The sequence below is a fragment of the Cydia strobilella genome, chromosome 2 (assembly GCF_947568885.1).
Source record: "Cydia strobilella chromosome 2, ilCydStro3.1, whole genome shotgun sequence".
In the NCBI taxonomy this organism is placed as follows: Eukaryota; Metazoa; Arthropoda; class Insecta; order Lepidoptera; family Tortricidae; genus Cydia; species Cydia strobilella.
In genome coordinates, this window is record NC_086042.1 from 13,263,642 (window position 1) to 13,279,112 (window position 15,471).

Below are 15,471 nucleotides of genomic sequence, written 5' to 3' on the forward strand. Positions count from 1 at the left end.
TTTCAAATCTTTACATTTACGCGTTCTTTGGAAAACCGGTCTTGACAGACGGAAGGGTTCATTCTATATAAATCTATACGGGTTCCTTTTCTTATTTTAGGTACCGGACCCTAAATAAGATATCTAAAGCAAATAGGACGAGTATGCTACAGGTTCCACGCTATCTAATAGCTTAATCCGCCATTGAGCAGAGATTTACGGCCCAGTAGGTTCGTGTTCTTCTCTCACATCGAATCGCTCCCTAGATAAAGGCCTCAAAATTGATAATAATAATTTTTTTGGCAACCGTATTGTGATCCAAAAGAGCACTACGACTTTTAAAAAACTACGCTCTCTGAATCTACTGCACCTTAAGTAAATTACTGGCCTTAAATTGGAAAACAATGTAGACGAAAGTATGCTTAAAAGTAAGCATATTTTAAGCTAATAAATGTTCTTATTGCATAAACACTGTTTTATGTTTGCATAACATGTCTTTATGTAGACATGTCATGTAGGTAATATTGGCTTTCCGTATCGGACCGTGCGGTAAATATTGATTTGTAGCTACAACTTTCAAATGGGATTTCGTTTTAAGAAAATATATGAAATTGTTATAAATATAGGTAAGTATAATAACAATCTTACGAGTACCTATCGGAGAGTTATTTTTGAATAGTTTTCCCACTTCTGTAATTAACACACTTTAGAAAACAAGAGATATTTTTCTTTCTTGTTACGGGGCCTGTTTAAAGCCGTTATATAGAATAAATAAAATTCTTCTTAAAATATGCGATGATATATGCGCAATATTTCTTTGTTATGTATTTTATGCATTGACATGAGCATAATTGATTATGGACCTATGATTTGTTTATATAACAGTTTTTTCACACTCATTCGCATTGTTATTAATAATACATGGATATTAGTAAATATTTCCATGCTAGCGTATGATTTAAAATTAAACATTCAGGCAACAAAAAAGTAATCATAATACCAATGCTCTTGTATCTACAACAATTTCATTATATGTGGCTCAATGTGTATTAGGACCCTATCTATATCATTGCTTTAATGGGGCCTCCTAGCTTATAGTAAGGAAGACTAATCACGAAGAATTTGTACATCGACCCGCCTGTTCCTATCTCTATCGCACGCGCATAATTATATTAATTAAATAAATAATAATTTCTTTAAAAATAATTTCTTATTTATTGATTTCTTTAATAATTTATTTTTCTTTTAATATATTGCTGTTCCGCTCGCACAGTGGCATTAACCGCCGACAACCATCGGCTGGACAGACATATGTGTATATTTTGTCAAAGGACTGTCTCATTTCAAACATAGACAGAGATAATCATACTATCTTGGTCTTACAGTAGTACTAGCACCCAAAAGAAAAGGATGAGTATAGTTTTATTTGTTCATATTTACTGACAATTTGGTTTCAACAAAACTGACGACTACCAACGAAAGTTACGAATGAAAATGGTTGACGAAAGCAAATGGTTCGACTTTAAGAACTTGAAAAAAACTAATGGGACGACCCAACACGATACCATATTTAGGTAATATGTTCCTGTCTTCGCAAAAAAACTAATATTATAAAAAATTTTTTTTACAAAACTAACCGAAATTAATTTACTAAAATTAGAACTAATTTACTACAGATATCGCGAAACAAACTATGAAAATAAAAAACTTCGAAATGCCGGGACGTGCCACTAGCCAGCCGACGTCGAAGTTGAATATAAGAACTTCGCTTCGCTCGCTCGTTCGATTAAACCATATTTAACTTAATCAGCTAAGAATTAGCTTGGTTTTCCATTTTTTTGGTCAGTAGTAATACCATACCTGGGAAATTACGGGCAAACAAGAAATAATCGTATATAACTATACCAAAATTAAAACTAATTATTCTTATTGTCCTCTCTATGCATGAGCAGCGAGCCATTACTCCCAGAAACCCAACAATCTTTGTAATTGAATAGGTACCTACCAGTATACAAGCACTTTAGTAAGTTTATATGATGTGTCATTTTCCTTCTTATTCTTATTTTTGATATTGGTTGATACTTAGGTATTCGTTTCTTCTTTTCACCATTTGTTGGTCATTTTTTACGCCTATGGCTACGGTTTAGTTCCAAAGATACTAAGATAGTCAAGAAAATAGAAAATCTATCTTCAAGGAACTAACTTGCGTAACTAATCAATTTTTTATTTAAAAAAGTTAGGATGCTCGTTGATTATCCGTCGGAGCATGGCTGTCCACAGATTATATAACAGGGGACAAGTTCAATGACTACGATCAGTGGCGCATGACCCCACAAAAAGTCCGTCAACTTGACCCACTTAGAAACGCTGGAAGGACCTTCGATATGAGTAGATTTAGAAGCTAATTTAAATGCGGCGGAAAATAAACATGGAATTTAATTTTGGTCATTATAAATTAATTAATTTCTCTTAAAAATAATGGAAATTGATATCAAATGATATTCTAATTTAAAAACAAATAGGGTTTTTTTTTGTAAATTGATGTAATATAATATTACTTTCTTCTGAGTGTCTTACTTGTGAATATTACACTTAAGTCAGAATAAAGAATGTAAGGAGTGGTATCTGCGCCTCACCCGAGCTTTATTACATTTTTGTATTTTACTTAATTATTATATAAACGTTAAAAATAATGAGCCGATACAATCACTAAATATATAAATGAAAAATATGAAGCTAGTAACAAAAAAAAAGTAATAATGAAATGATTCAGGGATTACTGAGATTTAGGGTTCCGTAAGTACCTCAAAAGGAATAAACGGAACCCTTATAGGATCACTCTGTTTGTCACAGCCTATTTTCTTCGAAACTACTGGACCAATTAAGTTGCAATTTGGTACAAATATGTAAGTTTGTGACCCGAAGACGGACATGTAACGTAAACAAACGAATTTTAAACATGGGAGGCACTTTTGGGAGGTAAATGAGAAAATTAAAAAATAAAGTTTTTTTATACCATGTCGTGTTACATATCAAATGAAAGAGCTCATTGTGAGAGTCTTAAATATATATATTTTTATAATTTTAGGACACATAGTTTAGAAGTTATTTAAGAAAAATGACCTCCCCCCCTTTATCTCCGAAACTACTGGGTCTAAAACTTTGAAAAAAATACACAAAATTGTTCTTTACCTATATATGACCGGAAAACCTATTAGAAATGTGCAGTCAAGCTTGAGTCGGACTTTTTTACATAGTTTTTGATCCGACCCCTACGGGTTTTCGGTCCATCTCTATCAATTTGTTTTTTCCAGAAGCCGCCCAAGAACTGCTGTGAATGGTTGCACACATTCTTCGACATGAGCTTGGTGAAGGAGACGCTGCTGGTGGCGTTCCGGCGTGGCCCCAACAACCGCCGGCTGCGCGTGATCATGCTCGTCGTAGTGCTGTGCGTCGTCATCGGCCCTATCTATGGTCAGTGGCAGTACATACATACATATTTTTAGGGTTTCGTAGTCACCTAGAAACCCTTATAGTTTCGCCATGTCCGGTTGTCCGTCTGTCCACGGCTTTGCTCCGTGATCGCTAGTGCTAGAAAGCTGCAATTTGCATGATTACATAAATAATGCATGGCGACAGAACGGTAAAATAAAAACTACACACAATTTTTTTTGGGTTCCTCCCCAGAGAGAGGTCACGATATGTGTTTTATTGTTCCATAATTTTTATTTTTTTTATTTTTTATTTCATACATGGAAAACCAACAGCTATAAACATTTATAAAGCTACAATAGAATTACAGAGCCAATTACAGGTTCTCACTTATAAAAATTAAATATACAAAAATCAAATATAACTAAAATTCAGTTCAACACACAAGTACCGACAGCACAAGCCAAGGTTAGTGTGTACTGCCAGCTGCAAAACCGCATAGACACATCAGGAATGGAATTCATTCATAAAGTAACCATGCACTTCAACCGCTGACTGCACAAAACTTTAAAGATTAAACAAAAAATAAATAAAAAAACAAAAAGCAAATACACCTATAAAGGACAACTTTAGTAAGCCGAGCCCGAACCTGCGCTAGAAGTATCACCCATATAAAATGCAATTAATTTCTTTCTTATTACAGATATGCTATCATTGAATATATCGAAGTCTAAATTAAGCAAAACTTTATTTAAAGTCTTGCCTGCCCTGCACAAAAAACTGTTTTTTCTATATTTAGTGGAAGCCTCGTTAGTACTAATGGGACGTAAGTGCCTTAACCTTCTCGATGGAACAGTGAAAGAGATTTTACTAAGTAAACTAGGACAATCAACATGGCTTTTAATAATGTTTATTAAATACAAAATATCCGCAATTTCCCGGCGTTTAACAAGTGGGATTAAGTGATGTTTTTTACACAGCCTAAAATAATTAGCAGAATTATAATTTACATGCATTTTAAAGCAGAGGAATTTTATGAATTTAGTTTGTAATCGCTCAATCCTATCAACATAAATTTGATATTGAGGATTCCAAATCTGAGATGCATATTCCAGCTTGCTCCTTACATAAGCACAATACAGGATTTTAAGGGTCTTAGGACGAGTAAAACAAGCTGAACTACGCATTATAAACCCAAGTGACTTAGCTGCTTTACCCACTATACTGTCAATATGGTCATTGAAAATAAGCTTGGAGTCATGAATAACACCTAAATCCCTCATGCTCACTACTTGCTGTAGAATGTCACCTTTTAACGAATATGAAGCAGGAATTATGTCACGTTTACGAGAAAAAGTTACAGTGAAACATTTGGAGGGGTTTAAATCTAGCTTGTTTCTTGTACAATAGCTATCTAGCCGGCTTAGATCGGATTGCAATGCATATGTATCGGCAAGCGTATCAATTTTAGCAAAAATTTTCATATCATCAGCAAAACTAAGTAATTTTGAAAACTGGAAACAGGTACTAATGTCATTTATAAATATGTTAAATAGAAGTGGACCTAATAAAGAGCCTTGGGGCACTCCGCTTGGTATAGCTACCCAGCTTGACATATAATTATTGATCACCACCGACTGGCATCGATTTTTTATATAAGATATGAACCATCTTAAAAGATCACCCCTTATACCAATTAAGTAAAGCTTAGATATTAGAATATCATGATCAATTCGATCAAAAGCTTTACTATAATCAGTATAGATTACATCCACTTGACGGCCATTGTCCATTGCCTCTGAGACAAAGTCATTAAGTAAAGCAAGATTAGACACAGTTGACCTACGTTGGACAAACCCGTGTTGAGAGTTATCTATGGAATTTTTGAGTACAGATGAAACCTGTATGTGGACTATTTTTTCTAATAATTTAGCTATAATACACAATTTGGAAATGGGCCTATAATTAGTCACATCCGTTTTAGGACCTTTCTTTATAACAGGAGTAATAAAAGCCGATTTCCAGATCGCGGGAACGGTACATTCGGCAAACGAACGGCGGAACAATAAGGAAACAGGTTTGGTTAGGGTTTTAGCACAGTTAATATAATACAAGGCTGGCACTTGATCGGGACCCGCTGACTTACTTGGATCGAGGCTCAGTAAGAGTTTAGTAACCAAATCATTATCAACCGAAATACTAGCTATATCACTAATAGAATCAGCACATACATGAAGAGTATCACTATTCGAAGAGTTATGCGATTCAGGATCCAAAAAACTTGTTTTAAAGTAATCAGAAAACGCATTGCAAATGTCAACCCCTGAGTTCACAGTAGTATCACCATAACGTACACTACTAGGAATGCCAAAAGATTTAGATCGAGATTTTATAAAAGACCAGAATTGCTTAGGATTTTTACTAATATTATTTTCAACCGTTATAGTGTAATTTATGAAACATTGCCTTTCCATACGTTTAACTCTGTCCCTCTGATACTCAAAAGCAAGCAAATCACACTTATTACCATATAGTTTATATCTGCGACGATATTTGTGTTTTTCTTTAATAGCCTTCTTAAGCGAGGATGAGTACCATGCTGGGTATGAACTTACGGTAATTAACTTATGAGGGACATACTTATCTCTCAAGTATTTAAATTTTGAATAAAAAAAGTCAACACACTGGTCGAGTGTGCGGGTAGAAAATTCAAAGTCCCAGTTTATATCTAAAAGATCTAAATTAATTCGGTCATAATTAGCTTTATTATAAAAATATTTCATGACAGGTGCTTGCTTAAGAGAAGCAAAGGAAGCAAATGTTACATATATATTTAACGCCTTATGATACGGGTCTATGGGTACAAGCGGGGTATGGCAATCACACACACTCAGTACACCATTACAAAGTACAAGATCCAATAATTTCCCAAACGCGTTAAAAACCCCGTTGTATTGGCATAAATCAAGAGTATTTAACTCATCAACAAGACTGTACTCATCCGTAGTGGAATAGTTAGAGGGCAACAAAAACTGATCACTAGGCGTCCATACAATGTTACTCAGATTAAAATCGCCAATGATAAGGAATTTATCGTCGGGATTACTAGTCATAACCTCTCCTAATTTACTTAGGAAGTTAGAAAGTTGGTCAGAAAATGAATACCCTTGCCCTTGTTTACAAAGATACAAAACGCATAAATGCAATTTTACCGTATCCCGTTCTGCATTTGATTTCAATAACAATGTGAGCCATAAGTCCTCCGCCGAAGAATATAATATAATAACTTCTTAAAGTCGGTTATTCGGCACTCATTATATAAAAATTGTATCAGTTCTTAATACATTATTGTCGAGTGCGAAGCTCGCCGAGCAAAGCGTCTCCGTTTCAGCGTGGGCAAAATGCTTTCACATGTACGGTTATACCTCATGTCGCATTTTTCAACCGATTCCCGTGAAGTTTTGTAAGCAGGTTCGCAAATTATTTGCATTTTTTTAAATTCAGTTTTCGGAGCTATAGGTATTACGGTATTAAGCTCAGAGCCACTATAATTCAGTAACTTTATACATTTAGCGTTTCCGACAAATCCGGCAGTTCTGATTTTTTGCAGACTTGTTTATGATGTTGGCCCAATGAATAATCTCAGTTTAAGACCTCGAGCGCCGAACGCAACTTTGTCAAAAATCGAATAAACCGCGATTTGACGCAAACGAACCCCATACTTTCAGGCGACAAAGTTACTGTATTACTAAATAGTTTTAACTACGTTTTAGATACGTCGTATTTCGTAGAGATGTTACCCTAGCGTGCTTGAATGCTTTTAGGTACCTAATATATGTAGGTAGATTTGCAGGCTTTAATTTTCACGTGAAAATGAAACGTAGGTAAATCATACTTCTCTAAATATTTGAACAAAATCAAAGCCAGATTTTACATAAGTTTTCGTTAACTATAATTTCTACACTGTGACACAAATTATTTGAAACTTGTTGTGTTGATTTGATTTTTGCATACTTTATTGGATGTCATATTCATATCATATTCAGTTTATATTTATCTTATAAATTATATATTATCTGTAAAAATATTCTGACTTGATCTCTTAGGAGGTTTAGGAAAATGGCCTATATATAGGCTTTGGCAACATTAACACCCCAAGACGATCAACGTTAGATTATGGCACAGATTAGTTACGCCACTACTTTCTACCATTCACTCTCAAAGCTATAGGTATCTGCCGCTGCTCGTTACATGTTTCTGGTTTTAGGGACATTAAAGGCGGGAAAGCATGTAGCACCAGACATACCTGTTTAAAGGTCTGCGATAATAAGACATTGGCCATTGGCATTTAGCTGTATAGGTATTGAAGGTGAGTGAGCAATTCGCAACTGTATAATATTACTTGGTAGGTAACTTCGCATCGCTTGCAAGTAGGTAAAAGCTATTACGTTCAATTCGCAGTAAAATAATAAGGCAAAAGTTTGACTCAAGTATATTGTAGTAGGTATGCCAATTATATTTCATCGCAGAACTCTATTGCACGCTCATAAGAGCAAGTTCTTACCGCTGTAATAGCATCATACCTATATCCCAAACTAGTTTTTATATTATCTATAACAAAAAACATATCAAAAGAAACAATGACAACCTAGGTACGTGTAAAGGTTTTTTATATTGTGGGTGCATGTTGTAACCCAAAATATAAATAAAACCTACTGTAAACTCATTTAATATGAATATGCTTTTTGATTGATTAAGAGGATAGTGGACGACCGCGCGAAATCGCCTTTTCATAAAAACGTAGTCCTCATTTCCTCTCTGGACATTAAAATTCTGGACATTAATTGTGGTATTTTCTATAAAAAGGGACGTTATTACAGCCCCTCATACTTAGGTAATATGCGTAAAAATCTTCGCACAATTTACGCATGTTAGTACGATAATGAGCGGCCCGGTTAGGTCGGTCAAACCTAGATGGGCTTGTCTTGTCCATGCACAAATAAGTTTTTTTAGTAGGTATTATTATAACGTTTTATAGTGTTAAGTTTACCAAGTCATTCAATAAGGAAACAATCTAATTTAGTTGTACTTGCCCACGACATAAAAGGGTCAAATACGGCGTTCTTTGAACAAAAGATTTCGTTTGGCAGCATTAATCTTTGTGTTCCTAAAAAATTGAACAATGTTGCCCATTTATTCTAGAAAATATCACTAAAGTAGGCATTCATAATTTTTTTCGTAAACAAAAATATAGCGCGAGGCGGTGACGATTTCCATACAAATGGAACTATATTTTTTTTATTTAATTTTTTATTCATAGGCCAACTGAGATCATTGTTGTTAGTACACATAAAGCTTAAATATATGGTTAGTATGCCCAAAGTCAAATATTAAAACCGACCAAGTGCGAGTCGGACTCGCGTTCCAAGGGTTCCGTACATTACACAATTTAAACAATGTATTTTTCATGTGAAATTTCTTTAAAAAACCCGTAGGGGTCGGATCAAAAACTAAGTAGTTAAGTCCGACTTACGCTTGACTGCACATTTCTAATAGGTTTTCCTGTAATATCTATAGGTAAAGATCTATTTTGTGTATTTTTTTCAAATTTTTTGACCCAGTAGTTTCGGAGATAAAGGGGAATGGTCATTTTTTGCCTATTTTCTTAAATAACTTCTAAACTCTTTATCTTAAAATTATAAAAAAAATATATTTGAGATTATCACAATGAGCTCTTTCATTTGATATGTAACACGATATAGTTTGAAAAACTTTTTTTTTTAATTTTCCCATTTACCCCCCAAAAGTGGCCCCCGTGTTTCAAATTCATTTATTTACGTTACATGTCCGTCTTTGGGTCACAAACTTACATATGTTTACCAAATTTCAACTTAATTGGTCCAGTAGTTTCGGAGAAAATAGGCTGTGACAGACGGACAGACCGACAGACAGACGCACGAGTGATCCTATAAGGGTTCCGTTTTTTCCTTTTGAGGTACGGAACCCTAAAAATGTTTACAAAAACATTAAATTTGGCATTTTAAAAGTATAAATATGTTTTAACTAGCTGTTGCCGGCGACTTGGTAGTTGGTACGCGTGGATTTGTATGTTGGTGGTTATATATTCTACATGAGCATAATATAGAACATTATGCAGCAAAAGATATCAGTAGGGACGGTTAATCATTTGTTAATAATTATACAACGCATGAAATTTGTCTTTCACAAACTACGAAGTTTCAAGACCCTAACTGAAAAAAATTGTACCCGATATAATCCCTCTGGCCTCTTAGAAGATTTACAAGTCCACTATTTAAAAAAAAATTCGCTCCCGAAACTATTAATACAAACTTTTCAAAAACGGTGTAAATAATCAATTTTCGTCTATTTTAAGTTTCAAGTTCCTAGCTTAAAAGAAAATTTGTATCACATATAAACTTACATCCCCTTTTTAACCCCTTTAGGGGTTGAATTTTTAAGAACGTTGAAATAACTGTTTTGGAATCTTATACAATGCCTTTCTAAGAAGTTTCAAAGCATTTGTAATAGATTCACTTTGAACCCCTTTTTAACCCTTTTAGGGGAAGAATATTTAAAAACGCTTAAATTACTTTTCTTGTATTCTAATAATATATGCAAAGATTCAATTCCCGCACTCAAAACAATATTTGATCTCCATACAAACTTTCAACCCCATTTTTACCACCTTGGGGGATGAATTTTCAATAATGCTGAAATAAGTTTTTTCTCTTTTAATTATATATATTTCTATGCAGTTTCAAGTACCTAGCTTAAAATAAAATTAGGACCACGACAAAATTTCAACCCCTTTTTAACCACTTTAGGGGATGAATTTTTAAACACGCTGAAATCACTTTTCTTGCATTCTAATAACATGCCTTTATGCAAAGATTCAAGTCGCGCACTTAAAAAAATGTTTGACCTCCATACAAACTTTCTACCCCTTTTTCACCACCTTAAGGGATGAATTTTCAAAAACGCTGAAATTACTTTTCTAGTATTTTAATAATATGCCTTTATACAAAGTTTCAAGTTCCGCACTCGAAAAAATTTATGATCTCCATACAAACTTTCAACCCCTTTTTCACCACCTTAGGGGATAAATTTTGAAAAACCCCTTCTTTGTGGATACTAACGTCATAAAAGCTATCTATTGTGAAAAAAACAGCTCTCTAGGTCCAACGGTTTGGGCTGGGCGTTGATTTAAGTGAGTCAGTCAGTCAGGACTTTTACGTTTATATATATATAGATAATTTTTCCATGAGTTTTTGCCCTTTTAAGGTACCAAATTTGTCGTTTTTCTTTTTATTCATATAAATTATTCACACTAGTTGACAAGGTGAAGGTTAAGATAAGTACTTAACATCGCTTGCAAAATTAAATGCTTAAAAATTGCTTCCTACATTTCGAACGTAAGTAGGTATAATATTATTTTAGCACCTAACTACTTAACATACTTATATGTGATTGGATGACAATAAGTTATGTACCTATATATATACGATAGTAGACAATGAACATTTATAATTCACTCAAGAGCATAAATAGGGGTCTTTGTAAGGCTATTTTTATAGAATTTGAACAGACATTATGTCTCGAGTTTAACCATAATTATAAAAGTATCCACTGAGATAATTTAGATTGCTGTGTATAATTATTTTCAGTACAGATGCAGTGCATAATTATTTTCTATCGTATTTTCACGGAAACGTATGAACGTGTCTTGCTATTTCAGCCAGTCTCGGTACAAAAAGTACTGAGGTTGACTGAAGTAGCATGAAAAATACGAACGTTTCCGAGAAAATACGATGGAAAACAATTATGCACTACCTACATCTGTAAACAGTCATTAAAGTCAAAAACAATGGACAATAAAATCATTACCTAAACTACTGGCTTCCACAGTAACCAACCATTTATTATGCAATTTGGTGACTGTGTAGGTATTACGTGTCAGCGCGGAGTTCACCTGTTTTGATTTTTTTTATTTACCTCCACTGCTGGGCAAAGCCTAACCCACTTTCCCGCCATTTGGTCATAAGTATCCAACTCCAGGACCTTGTATAATTAAAAAAAAAATTATAACTAAGTACTTCTTTTTTCCTTTTGGCAAGGCAGGAAGTAGGTAAGTAGTTACAGTCTTGGAAGTCTTTTAAACTAGGTCACTTTCGACGGTTATAAAGTTCCGTCTCATTTGAACTGATCAGAACTTAGACGCTTGTATTATTATTAGGGATGTACCGACTAGTCGCCGACTAGTCGGGAAAGCCGACTATCCGGCCACATTTGTAGTCGGCGATTAGTCGGCGACTAGTCGGCAAAAATGGCCGATTAGTCGGCCACTAAATTATGTACAGCAAAATAGCACATAAACGAAATAAACAGCAAATATTGATACCCAGTTTACTCAAATTAATAAAATTATACTTTATTGAGGGTGCATATTACGAATATTTTTGTTCATATTGTTATATTATTAAATTTGTCTGTAGAAAGTAGATATATAGATTCATTTGTTTCAAAGAAAAAGATATAGTACTTTACACAAAAGGATAAAACAAAATGCTTTCGTAAAAAGATTGTTAACTTAAAATTAAAACAGCAATTTATGAAGCAAAATTTTAAAAGAAAAATATTAATAAATAAATTAACAATGTCACACTAAAAAACAATGTTTACGTATACATAACTAGGGCAAACCTAGGTATTGTCGAAGTAATGTATGTCGTCACAGTCCGTACAATATTATATAGTTGGTTACAATTGCAAACGTTTTATTATGTACAGCACCTTGGTTTTTTTTTAATTTCATTTTTTTTCAAACATCTGTAATTAAATTACTACAAGATATTAACCTCACAAAACGCGGAACACTTAAGGAAAGTCTATTTTGCTCAAAATGCTCAAAAAGGCTTCATGCATGAAGTCTGTATTTAAACAAAATATTTTTGTTATTTGGATATTTGTTGCCGTATTATCATGTTACATATATTGTGCCTTTCATTTATTAAATCAAATGTACAAAAATTGCGCGCGAAAAGCTAAAGTGCGTCACTTTGTTTTGCACCGTACCTACGTCTCTCCTCTTACTCTGCAACACTAATTATAGGCAATAATATAATGATTACTTACCACATTTTTTACTTTGACCCGAATCGGTCTGTCTCGATTTCCGATATACCCTAACGCTGCGTCTCGTAGGCGAACACTCGCGAACGCGAAGCGAAGCGGAGCGGCGCGGCGCGGCGGGCCCAAGGCGTTCGCGTTCGCAACGAGATCGCCCACGTAGGACACTGTCTTCTAATAGGTATCAAAGGATTGATTCAACCCGCTCCTTGCCGCGCCGCTTCGCGTTCGCGTGTTGTTCGCCTACGTAGTACGCTGCGTAACACGCTATATTATATTTTATAGAAAAGTATGAAGGTTCACTTTACGAGTAAACAGTATTTGGGAGCTTGTACGGCCTTTGGCGGTCATGGGGTTAAGGCGACGTTAGATACATTTGTATAAAGGCATTGTTTAACATTTCAGGTGAAATGTCAGTGATGTACCTGTTCACGCGGTACCGCTTCAACTGGAACGAGGTCGACTTCAGCGTGTTCTCTACGTATGCCATGTGCACTTCGTTAGTTGGTAAGATAGTCCAGTAGAGTACCTCCGCGGGGGCATTTTTTGTCAATTACATCAGACAACAACGTTTCTAAAATGTAGGACTGACGCAAGTCAATAACAGTGGCAAAAGTTAACTCGATCATAATACGCCCACTAACTTAAAAAGGCGCGGTGCATAAGAAATAACTAAACCCATCTCACAGAGGCAGGTATTTCTTGAACGATTGCTGACTAAATACCAAATTGACACCAATATCTGATAAATAACGAGCTACTTGCTAATAATAAAAATTTAATAAAGTTAACGTCAAAGAGTAAAGTAAGTATATAGGTAAAGAGAGGGCTCTCTTTACCTATATACTTACTTTACTCTTTGACTTTAACTAAACTCATTTGAAAGCACCATCTCTGACTTCATCTTGAAACTAAGTTTGTATGTGTGCGTGCACAACTACATATGCATCCATCCATACGGGTACTTTCGTTCTACATAATATTAGGACTACTTGGTCGGTTTTCAAGTAAATTATTGGTTTCTTGTAACAAAAATCTTATTGGTTACAAGAAATCAAACAAAAAATTACTTGTAAACCTTCCAAGTAGACCTAATATTATGTAGAAAAGGTTTAAAAATAATAAAATAAAAATAAAAAACCTAACTATAAAATAAGTATGTTTATTGCTTTCAATTTGGTATACAAGATAGTAAAGCCGGTGTAAGTACTTGCAGTATCTGATTTTCGTTGAAACAAAGCTGCATCAGCCTCGTCTTCTGTGACTTGTATCTCAGTCTGACCTAGAACTCTTTCGCATTCGCATAACTGACTTGCCAGGTTCTCAACTCCTTCTTTGACATCAAGAGCTTGAATTGAAGATATTCCGGAGGTAGTGTCCAGGATCATACACATTAGGAGAATTTCGGTTTGGTCCAGATATTCTTTAAAATTGACACATGAGTAATAAACTAATGATGTGATTTGGGTCTTTCTTGTAGCTGATGAATTTCAGGCATAGGTTGTATGTCTTGTCTACGCACGTACCTCCAAATATGCGCTCTAATTCGTCTTAGATGCCTTTGGCGGGATCTAATCGCACGAATCTTTGCAGTGACACTGAACATGTTTTTCGTAAACAAAATTAATATTACCAATATATTTTCATAATTTGAAAGGTGTTCTTCATAGGTAGGCTTGCTTCGTTTTTAATCAGCTACCACTTTAGAATTAGTAGAGAATAGAATAGGAATAGAATAAATATGCTCATACATATATCTGTTTACGACATTTATTTTTGTCTGACAGGAAACAACCGTTGTTAAGGTAACAAGTTAACAACATTGTCAACATTATAAATAAAGAAAGGTCTTGACAAAGAGGTGTATATGCAACCTTCTTAATGTTGTATCCATGCCTTAAAATTATATTAGTGACATCTAGTGATGTAGTTTGCATAATCGGAAGTCAACTTTACGCAAAAGTAGGTTGTCTAGAATGAATTAACAGAAATCGCTACCATCTTTACTAACTTAAACTATATTTCTAGTGCCCCCCCCCCCCCCTGGTTAAAGTTACAAAATGAATATAAGCCTTTTTTGTAGAAATTTCGTATCGAGTCTACATATGCAACGACTTAACATTTAATTTAAATCGGCTACAAAACATGGGTAGTTTCTGGTAAAATTCAATGCATGGATTACAAAAACAGGCAACCAAAAGCGCTTCTAACATGTAATTTATTGCTAAAATATGTATTATAATATAATTTCAGGCACCCTGTTTTCTGTGGGCGTCTTCAGTCACCTGCTGAAATTCGACGACGCCATCATAGGAGTGATATCCTGTACAAGCAAAATCCTATCAGGATTCATGTACGCATTTGCTACGAAAACTTGGCATATTTATATAGGTAAGTTTTTCAATTATACACCTACGTATCTATACATATAATCAAGCGGAAGAGGGTCGAAAGAGAATCGATAACAGAGCACGTTCCAACAGTTTTTAGAATTTTTGTCTGTTTATTATTTTTATTTATTTATTTAAACTTTATTGCACAAGCAAAGAAAAATTTACAAATGGCGGACTTAATGCCAAAGGGCATTCTCTACCAGTTAACCATTAGGTCAAACAGAGACATAAATGTTGGTGCAGGATATATTCATGAATTATAACGAGAAATAGAACCAAAAAAAAGTCAAATACTATGTATTTGGTTTGGTTTATCTGTTTATTTGACCGCGCATTTTGATGAAAACTTTACTAATCTGTAGAAAAAATCCACGGCCAGGTTATAGGCTATGAAAATTTGAGAAATTTCACCCCTAACGGGGTTAAAAAGGGGATGAAAATTTGTATGGGGTTCAAGATTTATTTTAAGCTAGCAATTTAACCTTTTGACCGCCAAAGACGGTAAATCACGTCGTCGACA

The 15,471-nt window shown here is 34.5% G+C and overlaps 1 protein-coding gene across 2 annotated transcripts in view; it reads left to right on the forward strand.

Annotated features, from left to right (window-relative positions):
* The window catches only part of LOC134752390 (probable peptidoglycan muropeptide transporter SLC46), a 58,119-nt gene that overhangs the window by 36,847 nt on the left and 5,801 nt on the right, over positions 1 to 15,471 (forward strand). The window contains exons 3-5 of one of the 2 annotated variants that reach the window (XM_063688101.1): positions 3,294 to 3,453; positions 12,964 to 13,065; positions 14,812 to 14,949. In XM_063688101.1, coding sequence (XP_063544171.1) covers positions 3,294 to 3,453; positions 12,964 to 13,065; positions 14,812 to 14,949 — 400 coding nt within the window. The remainder of the gene's footprint in view (positions 1 to 3,293; positions 3,454 to 12,963; positions 13,066 to 14,811; positions 14,950 to 15,471) is intronic. The other variant, XM_063688110.1, reaches the window with a different exon arrangement.